Source organism: Leucoraja erinacea, chromosome 32 (genome assembly GCF_028641065.1).
Source record: "Leucoraja erinacea ecotype New England chromosome 32, Leri_hhj_1, whole genome shotgun sequence".
Classification (NCBI taxonomy): Eukaryota; Metazoa; Chordata; class Chondrichthyes; order Rajiformes; family Rajidae; genus Leucoraja; species Leucoraja erinaceus.
In genome coordinates this window covers 26,559,645-26,573,643 of record NC_073408.1, presented here as the reverse complement: position 1 = coordinate 26,573,643, position 13,999 = coordinate 26,559,645, and the positions used below count along the sequence as shown (strand labels likewise).

The 13,999-nt window shown below is 46.1% G+C and overlaps 1 protein-coding gene across 1 annotated transcript in view; it reads right to left on the bottom strand.

The window, feature by feature from the left end:
* Positions 1–13,999, bottom strand: part of siae (sialic acid acetylesterase) — a 78,034-nt gene that overhangs the window by 3,202 nt on the left and 60,833 nt on the right. Inside the window, exons 8-9 of the mRNA XM_055660943.1 lie at positions 11,916–12,070; positions 7,857–8,046 (exon numbers count right to left, since the gene is read on the bottom strand). Of these exons, the coding sequence (XP_055516918.1) occupies positions 7,857–8,046; positions 11,916–12,070 (345 nt within the window). The remainder of the gene's footprint in view (positions 1–7,856; positions 8,047–11,915; positions 12,071–13,999) is intronic.

Genomic DNA, 13,999 nt, shown 5'->3' with positions numbered 1-13,999 from the left:
GTCTGAGAGATTATGGCCTGGTGCTCATCTGTGGGGAAGGCTCTGCAGTGGGTAGTGAGGGGAGCAGAGAGGATCATTGGCGTCTCCCTATCCTCGGTACAAGAACTGTTCCAGAGCCGCTGTCTGAAAAAAGCTCTGAGAATAGCTAAGGACAAACTGCACCCCCTCCACACACACCTGGATCTCCTGCCATCAGGCAAGAGATACCGTAGCATCAAAGCCCTGACGGACTACCACACTGCTAAACAGCTTCCTGCCACAGGCTGTGAGGCTGCTAAACAGTCACTCCACCTGATTCAAAGGTACACAAAAGTGCTGGAGAAACTCAGCGGGTGCAGCAGCATCTATGGAGCGAAGGAAATAGGTGGCGTTTCGGGCCAAAACGTCACCTATTTCCTTCGCTCCATAGATGCTGCTGCACCCGCTGAGTTTCTCCAGCACTTTTGTGTACCTTCGATCTTCCAGCATCTGCAGTTCCTTCTTGAACACTCCACCTGATTCTGCTGCTTTGCACTGACAATTTAATAAATCTGGCACTGGCCACTTAAATCAGCTGCCCTGGACATTTTAATGACAGTTTTTACTATATTTTAATGTTGCTGTTTTACCTGCTTTTAACTATTTATACTGTTTCATCAGGGACTGGATTGTTTTTACTGTTATTATGTGTGAAATGTTTAAGTTTTATGTGCGATGCTCCGGTATTCCCTGGGAAACGTCTTCTCTTTTTGCACTGTACAACTGTTGCTTTGCAAGATGACAATAAAGGTTGATTGATTGATTGATTGATTGAAAAAGTTTTTTCTCACCTCAGTTTTAAATGGCTTTTTTAAGACTGTGGCCCCTGGTTCTGGACTCGCCCAACATTGGGAACATTTTTCATGCATCTAGCTTGTTAAGTCCTTTTATAATGTTATATGTTTCTATAAGATATCCCCTCATCCTTCTAAACTCCAGTGAATACAAGCCAAGTCTTTTCAATCTTTCCTCATATGACAGTCCCGCCATCCCAGGGATCAATCTCGTGAACCTACGCTGCACTGCCTCAATCACAACGATGTCCTTCCTCAAATTAGGAGACCAAAACTGGACACAATACTCCAGATGTGGTCTAACCAGGGCCCTGTCCAACTGCAGAAGAACCTCTTTACTCCTATACTGAAATCCTCTTGTTATGAAGGCCAACATTCCATTAGCTTTTCTCACTGCCGGCTGTGCCTGCATGCCAACTTTCAGTGACCAGTGTACAAGGACACCCAGGACTCGTTGCACCTCCCCCTTACCTAATCTAACCCCATTGAGATAATAATCTGCCCCCTTGTTTTTGCCGCCAAAGTGGATAACCTCACAATTATCTATATTATGCTGCATCTGCCATGTATTTCCCCACTCACTCAACCTGTCCAGGTCACCCTGCAACCTCCTAACATCCTCTTCACAGTTCACACTGCCACACAGCTTTGTGTCATCAGCAAACTTGCTAGTGTTGCTCCTAATTCCCTCTTCCAAATCATTTATATATGTAAACAGTTGCGGCCCCAACACCGAGCCTTGCGGCACTTCACTCACCACTGCCTGCCATTCTGAAAATACAATACAATACAATACAATTTTATTGTCATTTGAGCCCCAGTGAGGCTCAAACGAAATTCTGTTTCCACAGCCATACAAACAAAGACAATTTCCTAGACATACACACAATTTAATTCACACAAACATCCATCCATGATGGAAGGCAAAGTCTTTTCTCTCCCCTGTTCTCCATGTCTCTTCCGATATCCAAGCCCCAGGTGGGCGATGATAAGTCCCACGGCCATTTTAGGCCGTGCCAGGCGATTTACGGCCCCGCTCCCGGTCTAAATGTCACAAAGTTGGAGCCCCCGGCAGGCGCTGGAATGTCCCACGGCCATGAAGCCGCGCCGGGCGATGTACGTCCCCGCTCCGGGTCGTTCCAACCCCGCGACACGGGCTGGAGAAGTCGCGTTGCGGGAGCTCCGGGAAGCGGTCTCTCTCTCCCCCCGGACCCGCGAGCTCCCGATGTCCCAGTTCACCGGACCTGTGGCTGCATTGCTGGAGCCTCCGAGCCCCAGGAGTCGCGTTGCAGCAGCGAGTCACCACCGCTCCCCACGCTCCGAGGCCGGCCAGCCCCACGATGGTGAGTAGTCCGCAGCTCCGCAGTCTCCCGAGCCCCCGGGTCGTTCAGGTTGGAGGCCGCTCCACGGTGCTAGGCCCCAACGACAACGGAGACAGGGAAAAGGTCGGGTCTCCCGAACAGGGAAGAGATTTTTAACGGTTTCCGTTAAGGACTCGTTCACTCCTACTGATTGCTTCCTGTCTGCCAACCAATTTTCTATCCATGTCAACACCCTACCCCCAATACCATGTGCTCTAATTTTAGTCACCAGTCTCCCGTGCGGGACCTTATCAAAGGCTTTCTATATAGTCTATATAAGTCTAGATACACTGCATCCACTGGCACCCCTTCATCCTTTTTACTTGTCACATCCTCAATAAATTTCAGAAGATTAGTCAAGCATGATTTCCCTTTCATAAATCCATGTTGACTTGGACTAATCCTTTTACTGCTATCCAAATGCCCCATTATTACCTCTTTAATAATTGACTCCAGCATCTTTCCCACCACCGAAGTCAGGCTAACTGGTCTGTAATTCCTCGTTTTCTCTCTCGCTCCTTTCTTGAAAAGTGGGGTAACATTAGCTATCCTCCAATAGCGTCCACTATTTCTAGAGCCACCTCCCTGAGGACCCTGGGATGCAGACCATCAGGCCCAGGGGATTTATCATCCTTCAGTCCCATTAGCCTACCCAATACTATTTCTCGCCTCATGAAAATCTATTTCAGTTCCTCTACCCACTTAGATCCTCTGTCCTCCAGTACACCTGGGAGATTGTTTGTGTCTTCCTTAGTGAAGACAGACGCGAAGTATCTGTTCGACTCAGATGTTCAACTCTTCTGCCATTTCCTTGTTACCCATAATAATTTCACCCGTGTCTGCCTTCAAGGGACCCACATTTGACTTTGCTACTCTTTTTCTCTTAACATATCTAAAGAAGCTTTTACTGTCCTTCTTTATATTCCTGAGCAGCTTCCCCTCCTACTTCATCTGGGATGGCGGGACTGTCATATAAGGAAAGATTGAAAAGGCTAGGCTTGTATTCACTGGAGTTTAGAACGATGAGGGGGGTTCTTATAAAAACATATACAATTTTAAAAGGACTGGGCAAGCTAGATACAGGAAAAATTTTCCCAATGTTGGGCGAGTCCAGAACCAGGGCCCACAGTCTTAGAATAAAGGGGAGGTCATTTAAGACTGAGGTGAGAAAAAACTTTTTCACCCAGAGAGTTGTGAATTTATGGAATTCCCTGCAACAGAGGGCAGTCGAGGCCAAGTCACTGGATGGATTTAAGAGAGAGTTAGATAGAGCTCTAGGGGCTAGTGGAGTCAAGGGATATGGGGAGAAGGCAGGCATGGGTTATTGATAGGGGACAATCAGCCATGATCACAATGAATGGCGGCGTTGGCTCGAAGGGCCGAATGGCCTTCTCCTGCACCTATTTTCTATGTTTCTATGTCAGGTGTTCATAACCTAGGGAGCATCTGTCAAAAAGGCCCTGAGGTGACAGCCAACTGCTCATTAATACGGTAATCAACTAGCTGGAGGCTGCAACCAAGTCTATTGATCAACTATTCCCATCTAAAGATAGACACAAAAAGCTGGAGTAACTCAACAGGTCAGGCAGCATCTCTGGAGAGAAGGAATGGGTGACGTTTCGAGTCGAGACCCAAAACGTCACCCATTCTTTCTCTCCCGAGATGCTGCCTGTCCCCCTGTTCAGCTTTTTGTGTCTATCTTCCGTTTAAACCAGCATCTGCAGCTCTTTCATACACATCTATTTCCATCTGATCCGCTCATAATTCCAAGTACCAGTTAACCCAGCCCACATGAATGCATGAATATGTCTTTAGTGTGTGGAGTTAGAACTGTTACAAGTCGAAGGAAGTTGCTTGATTTCAACAAACCTGGTTGTTTTGAGCTATTGATACCAAAAGTAACCCCACGGATCTGGAGTACAAATAGACCAAATGCCCTAGAATAATTGTGAAAGTGTCAAGATCTCTTCCTATTCTTCTGAACTCTGGAGAATAGTGCTGTCCCACTTAGGCAACATATCCTGGAACTTGTGTATGAAACCTAGCTGCATCATGTTATGTACATCCTTTCTCGGTTGGGGAAATCAACACTGCACACAATACTCAACTGCAGTGACACAAAAGCTCTATCCAACCAGCAAGTCTCTCTTGAGTTAGTCCTCGGTATGAGGGCCAACTTACCATTCATCTCCGATTCACCTACAGCAATTGTACATAACTTGTATATGAACACACTTGCGTTCCAGTGATATACATGCAATCTAGTTTCTCACCATTTAATAGCTACTGCATATGGTGTTCCTGATCTAGTCTCCTCTACATCGACAAGACCAAATGTAGACTCGGCAGCCGTTTTGCTTAACACTGGCGCTTAGTCCGCCGAAGCCTACAGGTTCTCCCAGTTGCCATCTATTTCAACTCCCCTTCCTATATTAACATTTCGGTCCTGGGCCTCTTCCATTGCAAGAATGAGGCCACACTCAAATTTGAGGAGCAGCACCCCATTTTGCTTGGCTAGCAGTGGTATGCGCATTGAATTTTCTAATTTTAAGTAACTTCTACAAACACTCCCCTCTTTCCCACTTTCTCCACCCCTGTCATTTAACCAGTTCAACACATTTCATTCCTTTTAAGATCACACTATCCCTAGCCAACAATGGACCTACCAAGGCTCCACCCTGCCCGAGGTCATTTGTTGCCAGCCCTAAGTGTTCCTGGTCTTCTCCTCGCTTGTAGCTCTTCTCCTCAACCCCCACTCTACTTTCAATCTGAAGGGTCCCAACCCGAAATGTCACATCCTTTGTCTCCTGAGATGCTGGTGAGTTACTCCAGCACTTTGTGTCTATATTTGGTGTTATTATACAATACTTTGTTTCTACATTCTGCTCTCTGTTATGTTCATTAAAGTGGATAATTTTGTATTTTCCACTTTATATTCTATTTGCCATTTCCTTGCCCACTGACTCAGCTTGTCCATATCCCCTTGATGCTTTAATACATCCTCCTGTGGAATTGCAATCCCACTTAGTTTAGTGTAATAAATAACATGGGAACATGACACTGGCTCCCCTCAGTGGATCCACTGATTATAGTTTGTGAATAATTGTGGTAATTGCACTCATCATACAGTACCCGCTGAGCACAGACAGCCGACTGGGAGTGAACAACTCATCCCCACTCTTTGCTCTCTGTCACTAACCAATTCTCAATCTATGACAACATCTGACCTGACCCTTATTTCGCCATTCATGGTTTCAACGAGGAAATTTAATGTAACATTTCCAATGTGCGGATGATACACGGTTGGTATGAGAATAAACCTTGCGGTGGATGCAGAGAAGCTGCAGTTGTTGAACAAGTTGAGGAATGGGCACATGTAGTGGAAATGAAGTTAGTGGCAATAACAAGACAGCAGAAAATCTGATAGGTGATAGAATGGAGGGGTGCAGCAAGACCTGGATGTCCTTGCTTATCAGTGTCTGCAGGTATCGCAGGTGATTATAACAGTCTTCAGAGCGAGAAGGTTCGAGCACAGGAGCCATTGTACAGAGACTGCAGTGAGAATCCATATCCTTCCATTCCCTGCATATCCATTTGCCGATCCAAAAGCCTTTTTGGATTATGGTATCTGCCTCCACTATTAGACAGTGCGCTCCAAGTATCCACTACCCACTGGGTATAAAACTTGCCCTGCATCTCCTTTAAATTTTCACCCTCATCTTAAAGTTATTCCGTTTTTTTCTTTGGGAAAAAGGTTCTGACTGTTAAATCTCATAACTGTATATACTTTTATCAGGCCTCTGACACTCCAGAGAAAACAATCCCTGTCCAATATCTTTTTATAGCTAACTTGACCAAGGGGGACCCGTTGGGTCCTATCCCCTCAATGCGTGGGGGAGGGGGGAAGAGAGGAGCGGGGGAAAGAGAGGGGTAGGGGGGGAGAAGAGGGATGCTGGGGGAGGAAGAGAAAGGCTGAGGAGAGAGAGGAGGGGGAGAGAGAGGAGGGGGTGAGGGAGGGAGGGGGGTGGGAGTGGAGGGGGTGGGAGAGGAGGGGGTTGGAGAGTAGGGATGGGAGAGAGAGAGGAGGGGGTGGGTGAGAGAAGAGAGAGGAGGGGGGGGTGGGGGGGAGAGAGAGGAAGAGGAGAGAGGGGAAAGAGAGGAGAGAGAGAGGAGGGGGAGAGAGAGGAGGGGGAGAGAAAGAGGAGGGAGAAAGAGAGAGAAGGGGGAGAGAGAGGGGGGGGGAGAGAGAGAGCGTGTGAGAGAGGGAGTGGAGAGGGGGCAAGAGAGGAGAGGAGGGGGGAAGAGAGAGGGGGGGGGGGGGGAGGGGGGAGGGGGGAAAGAGGGGGGGGGGGGGAGGGAGGGGGGGGGGGGGGGAGGGAGAAGCTGGGGGAGAGCGAGGCTGGGGGGGGGGGAGAAGGGAGAGAGAGAGAGAGAGAGAGAGAGAGAGAGGGCAGGAGGGGGGGGGAGAGGTGGGGGGGGGGGAAGAGAGGCCAGGGGTGGGGAAGGGAGTGGCTGGGGGGGAGAGAGCCCGGGGAGGGGTGAGAGAAAGCCCGGGGCGGGGGGGGGGGGGGGGGGGGGGGGGAGAGCCCAGGGGGGGAGCCCGGGGGGTGAGAGAGCCGGAGGAGGGGGGGGGGGGGGGGGGGGGGGGGAGTGAAGAGGCGACCGAGGAGCCGAAGCCCTCGGGAGCTGCAGTACAGAGCCCCCTTGCTCGTTCTTTCTGAGTCTTTTGAAGAATCCGGGGAGAGAGGGAGGGGGTGACGTCCTCGCTGCGCGTGGAACATAGGGCACCTGGCCGCGAGGAGCAGATCCATTGTGATGTCATCAGCGAGACCATCTCATTTATTTTCCAAGTTATTTGAAATGTTTGAACATTTTCATGAATAACTCAAGAAATAAGGCATGACATTTTCAGATAAGGCGATTTTTGACATCACGGCGTAAATCTCTATCGGAATATGTAAAATTTGTGTTTTCGAGGAGATGTGAATCGCACACAAACATCACACAAATAAATACACATCCAAGATCAGAGTTTTATAAGTATAGAGATATCCTCTCCCTCCCGTCATGGGGCAACTAGAACTGCAAATAATACTCCAACCACGGGTGCCGTCTGAGTAGATGAGCCAACTAAGACTGTGAACAACTGAAATTTCTTCTCCCAAAGTGGTGAACCTGAATTCACTACCACAAGAAACAGATGAAGCCAAATTATTAAATCTGAATAGTGAATAGTGTAACACGTCTGACAAGTTAAATGCCCAATTCCTGTCTGATTTTGTGTTTCTGTTTATTGAAAGTTTTTCAGAAATCAACATACACCCATTAGTTCCCTCTTAGCTACTCTGCCAGTTATTACTCAAAGTATTCCAAGAGTATAAACAATTTTATTTCATAAATCCATGTTGACCATGCTCAATCCTATATTTCTATCTTGAGGATCAGAATCCGGAATCTGTACATCTCCAGACCAAAGATTGAAGTGGCAGCCTGTGGAAATCATTCCATCCATTTGAAATGTATTACGGTTGAGGAGCTAGAGATCCCCTTGTTTAGTGATCTACAGTTCCCACATTTAGTGAGCTAGAGTTCACCCCATTTAATTATATAACTGATTCTATAAATTATATAACAGGTGTGATTGCCAGATCGCCATCAGGAGCGGACCGCAACTGCACCATACCTCAAATATGTCTTCACTGAGCTCCAGCACAGCAAGTTCCTGAGAGTAGACAATGCTCAATTCCTTGTCCTTTAGCTGGAGATGTTTTGGAAAAGGACCCTGGAAAACAACTCCTGTCTCTCCGTAAGCTATGGCACGAGCACCGAGGTACAATCTGTAGGCCACATCGCGTTTATACCGAGGGTGAATGCTGAAAAATAGGAATGTATTGGTTTGCTGGCGCTTATCTGAAGATCGGATTCAGCAGAATGTGTTTTGTGGATTCCACACCAGCTCCAAATGTTGATCAGAGGAGGCAGGCAGACACTTTGTGCAATACTTCTTATCGAGTCCACATCACAAGATTAGATATTGTTCAGGCAGTAATGAACACACTTCTCAGCATCTTCAATACTGCAAAACATCCTAAGCAAATAGACAAGAGTCCTCTCGAGGTTCCAGTCAATATTCCCATTAAACCGTTGTCAACTGGCATTTTGTGGGACTTGTCATTCATGTTGCATTTTCCATATTCCGTGCCCTCCATAATGTTTGGGACAAAGGCCCATCATTTATTTATTTGCCTCTGTACTACACAATTTGAGAATTGGTTAAATTGCACATTGTCAGATTTCATTAAAGGCCATTTTTATACATTTTGGTTTCACCATGTAGAAATTACAGCTGTGTTGGCTATGGCGTAGGTGATAACAAGTTATACTGACAGTCAAACTTAACAGGACAACAGTAAAACTAGTATGATGACTAGGGTGGGGGAGGGACTGAGAGTGCAAGGATTACATGGTTAGAAAAATTAGCTAGTCAGCATGGATTTGTGCCTGAGAAATTATGTCGCAAGAATCAGTTTTTTGAAAATGGCAACAAAAAGATTAATGAGGGCAAACCTGAGGGCATTGTCTATTTACTTTATTGGTGTTTATTGGTTTGTTTTTTTAAACAGGGACAGTGTGCACATTAATAAACATTTACATGCAAATATGCAAGATTACAGCCAATAGCTAATTTCCATCTTTGATCCCTTTGGCAGGTTGATGTTAAATAAACAACTTAAACACATCACAATACAATCACAATGTTCTCATTCTTTAGGGTATGGGTTCCCCTCTTCTACTATATATGAGGCTCTCACCAGGGTTTCTTCTATACCCCTTCTCATTCCCCATCCCCCACTTGTAACAAGGGCCCTCTTGTCCTCACCTTCCACCCTACCAGCCGTCACATACAACAAATAATCCTCCGACATTTTCGCAACGGGATCCCATCACTGGCCACATCCTCCCATCTCCTCCCCTTTTTTGCTTTCCGCAGAGACCGCAGTACCTCCCTGGTCAATTCATCCCTTCCCACCCAAACCACACCCTCTCCTGGCACTTTCCCTTCCAATCATAGGAAATGCTACACTTGTTGCTTTACCTCCCCCTTGACTCCATCCAAGGACCCAAGCAGTCGTTCCAGATGCAGCAGAGGTTCACCTGCACCTCCACCAACCTCATCTATTGCATCCACTGCTCTAGGTGTCAGCTGCTCTACATCGGTGAGACCAAGCGTAGGCTTGGCGATCGCTTCGCCCAACACATCCGCTCGGTTCGCAATAACCAACCTGATCTCCCAGTGGCTCACCACTTCAACTCCCCCTCCCATTCCGAATCCGACCTTTCTGTCCTGGGCCTCCTCCATGGCCAGAGTGAGGCCCACAAATTGGAGGAGCAGCACCTCATATTTTGCTTGGGTAGTTTACACCTTCTTTCCCCTCCCCTTCCCAGCTCTCCCCACAACCCACTGTTTCCGCCTCTTCCTTTCTTCTTCCCAGCCCCCCACCCCCACATCAGTCTGAAGAAGGTCTTGACCCGAAACGTCGCTTATTCCTTCGCTCCATAGATGCTGCTCACCCGATGAGTTTCTCCAGCATTATTGTCCACCAGGAAAGCAGGCACGTGCCGTGATTAATTAGTTAGGGTAGGCAGTGGCTTTTAAAAATCTTGAAAACTACGCATGCACAGATTGTTCTCTCCCCAGCGAGCTCAGTCAGCTTTTAAAAATCGTGGAAACCGCGCATGCGCAGATTGTTCTCTCGACTTTTATCAAGTAATTTGTCTTCAATAGGTCCTATCTCTTAATAAAGTATTTATAGCTCAAAGAAATTTACTTACCTTATTATTTGTACACAAAATCCACTCTTCTCTCTTTGTTTCCTGTTGTACCAAGCTGTTTTAAATGTTCGATTTATTTTTGTTCCTTTGCCCTGTTTAAGTTCTTTAAGTTCCAGCGTTGGTCTGCCATTTTTAATTATTTTGATCTTTTCCTCGTAAGTTTGCTTTGAGAACCTCTTCAGGTAATCACTATCCATCTTTGAAAAACCCGCCAAGAAACTTGCGCATGCGCAGTAGGCTAGTCCGCATGCGCAGAGCAGCACATGCACGCAGTCCACAGTGTAAAGGCAGAGTTTCAGCTGCCTTTACGGACCGTTGCCACTGATGGTTTGAAGCAGCGTCGACGGCATGTTAGTAGCACATACTTTCGCTTTTTAAATGTACTGCGGATGAAAGGCACGGGAGAATTATGCATAATTCTCCCGTGCCTTTACTATTTATGACCATTTTATTTATAACTTGTTTATAAATAATGTTTATAACTTTCCTGACGGCACGTGCCTGCAGGAATGGGAGTTCACAGAGAGTGCAGGAATACCCTGGGGCTGTTCCTCTGCATAGCAGGCATGTTCCTTTGAATAATGTTATGGAGAAGAGCGGCCTGGGAAGAACAGCAACAGCATCAACGGTGTCAGGCCTGGCTCGGAGCCACAGCCAGGAAAGGAAAGGAGGCACAGAACCATTTTGATTGGAGACTTGTTGGTTAGGCTACATTTGGAATATTGCGTGCAGTTCTGGTCCCCCATTGCAGGAAGAATACAATGGCTTTGGAAAGGGTACAGAGGTTTACCAGAATGTTGCCTGGATTAGGGCGTTTTAGCTACAGAGAGAGATTGGACAGACTGATATGGTTTTCTCTGGAATTCTGGAGGTTGCAGGAGGTTGTGAGAGGCATAGATATGGTAGATAATCAGAACCTTTATCCCCCAAGGTGGAAATGTCAAAGGCTAGAAGGCCTAGCTTTAAGGTTAGAGGGGCAAAGTTGATGAGATGTGCGGGGCAGCCATTTTTTTCCTTACTCAGGGGGTGGTGTGTCTGGAACGCCACGTCAGCCAACGTTGGTGGTTGAGGGAGATGTGATAGTGGCATTTAAGAGGTTTTTGGATAGGCATAAGGATAGGCAGGGAATGGAGCGCAGGTAGATAAAAAGTTTGTGTCATCATGTTCAGCACAAACATTGTGGGCTCTTGTACAGTTCTGTTCTATGCACAAAATCAAGAGGGCCATTGATTAAATTAATGCTCACACGCTTTTCCCCAGGGTAAAGGGTCCTGAAACTATGCGGCATAGACTTAAGATGAGATGGGAACGATTTCAAAAGGACGTCAGGGTCAACCTTTTCACTCAGAGGGTCTTCTCTATGTGGAATGAGCTGTCAAAGGATGGTCTAGAAACGGATACAATTACAACTTACAAAAGACATTGGACAGATATAGGGGTAGGAAGGGTTTAGAGCCATATGGGATGTCTGGAATGCCAACTTGGTCAGCGTGGACATGTTGGGCTGAAAGCCCCGTTTCTGTGCTATGCCATATAACTCTGACTCTATAAAGTTGGGGCGACATGGTGGCGCAGCAGCAGAGTTGCTGCCTTACAGCGCCAGACCCAGGTACGATCCTGACTACGGGTGCTGTCTGTATGGTATTTGTACGTTCTCCACGTGACCCACATGGGTTTTCTCTGGAAGCTCCGGTTTCCTCCTACACTGCGAAGACTTACAGGTCTGTAGGTTAATTGGCTTGGTAAAATTATAAATTGGCCCTAGTGTGCAGGATGGTGTTAGCATGCGTGGATCGCTGGTCAGTACAGACTCGGTGGCTGAAGGGCCTGTTTCTGCGCTGTATCTCTAAACTAAGCTAAACGTTACTTAGCCATGTCTTGAAAATATATATGAAACTTTCTTACGTACATGCCGAAGGGAGAATTCTTATCACCTAGGTCCATTGCAACTGCCATGAAAGTTCGTCTCATTTTCGGGTTTGGAGCATAACCAAAATCAGCTGTTTGATGCCAGCGGATCCAGGGGAAGGAATCATCTGGGATTACATGACGATAGGCAGAAAGCTATAAATAAACAAACACAGTCATGTTAAATACCTTCCTACTTTTCACTTGTGATAAAAGCTCAGATTGTTAATATTAGCACACATGTCCCACAGAGATGCTTGCAGATGTGAGCAGTGGGGTTAGCACTGAAACCATCGCATGTGGCACTTCACAATCTATAGCAGTGATTCAGATGCATCGACTGAGTGCACTGGCACTAGGTGTGATGATGATACAATGATGATTGAGAATGCGAGTTGCAAGAACAGCACAATGGGATGCGGAGAGGGTAAGCTAGTAACATGTTTGTGGCTGCAGGATTCAGTACTTTAGAAGCTATCCTAAGAAATCATATGTATAAATTCATTTGCAGGATAAATGACTCTAAAAATGTAATTATTGTTGCCTTGTCAAACATAAGGGTTAGCACTGCACGCTACGAATCCCAGCTGTGGAGACACTGGTATCGTTGTCTCGTTGTAGGACATTGATCATTCTTTTAATCTGGATTTTTAATTCATGTATTGTGGGGTTTTTTTTATTTTAAATATATAATTTATGATGCTTTTATGTGATATACTAAGATTTTATATGTATTTTATGATATTTTTTAATATGCAATGCATTTTTATGTAATGTTGCACCTTGTCTGGACCTCGAGTCCATAATAAAGTTTATTATTATTATTATTATTATTATTATAAGCGAGTGGGCATATAATGCATGGAAATGAGGTGATCCACCATGGCAGGAATAGAAAAGCAGCATGTTGTTTAAATGGAGTGTACAGGACATGACTGAAAGAGTCTGGAGGCTCTCCTGCACGAAACACATATTTAACAAGCACAGCAAGTAGCTGTTAAGGTGGCAATTGGATGCAAGAATAACCATATAACCATATAACAATTACAGCACGGAAACAGGCCATCTCGACCCTTCTAGTCCGTGCCGAACACATAATCTCCCCTAGTCCCATATACCTGCGCTCAGACCATAACCCTCCATTCCCTTCCCATCCATATAACTATCCAATTTATTTTTAAATGATAAAAACGAACCTGCCTCCACCACCTTCACTGGAAGCTCATTCCACACAGCTACCATTCTCTGAGTAAAGAAGTTCCCCCTCATGTTACCCCTAAACTTCAGTCCCTTAATTCTCATGTCATGTCCCCTTGTTTGAATCTTCCCTACTCTCAGTGGGAAAAGCTTTTCCACGTCAACTCTGTCTATCCCTCTCATCATTTTAAAAACCTCTATCAAGTCCCCCCTTAACCTTCTGCGCTCCAAAGAATAAAGCCCTACTTTATTCTTTAATAAGGAGAAACTATCCAGTGAAGAACTCAGTTGAGCATCATGTTTGGGGTGGAGGGGAAAAAGATATGCAGCTTGACCCACTGAGTTCCGCCAGAAGATTGTCTGCTGCACCAGATTCCAGCATCTGCAGTCATTTATGTTTCTATAAAGGTACAACCTCCGTAAGTGTAGTCCTCACCCAAATGTGGTCTACAGTGGAAGCAGCTCACAAACAGCTTGCTAGTTTGATTCCTGGGGTGAATGTATGTTTCGTGCAGGATGTTGTTAAATGTATGTTTCATGCAGGACCTTTACAATCATGTCCTGTACTCTCTTTCCATTTAAACAAAATGGTGCCTTTCTATTCCTGCAATGGTGGATCACCTCATTACATAGAAACATAGAAAATAGGTGCAGGAGGCTATTCGGCCCTTCGAGCCAGCACCTCCATTCATTGTGATCATGGCTGATCGTCCTCAATCAATAACCCGTGCCTGCCTTCTCCCCATATCCCTTGATTCCACTAGCCCCTAGAGCTCTATCTAACTCTCTCTTAAATCCATCCAGTGATTTGGCCTCCACTGCCCTCTGTGGCAGGAAATTCCACAAATTCACAACTCTCTGGGTGAAAACATTTTTTCCTTACCTCAG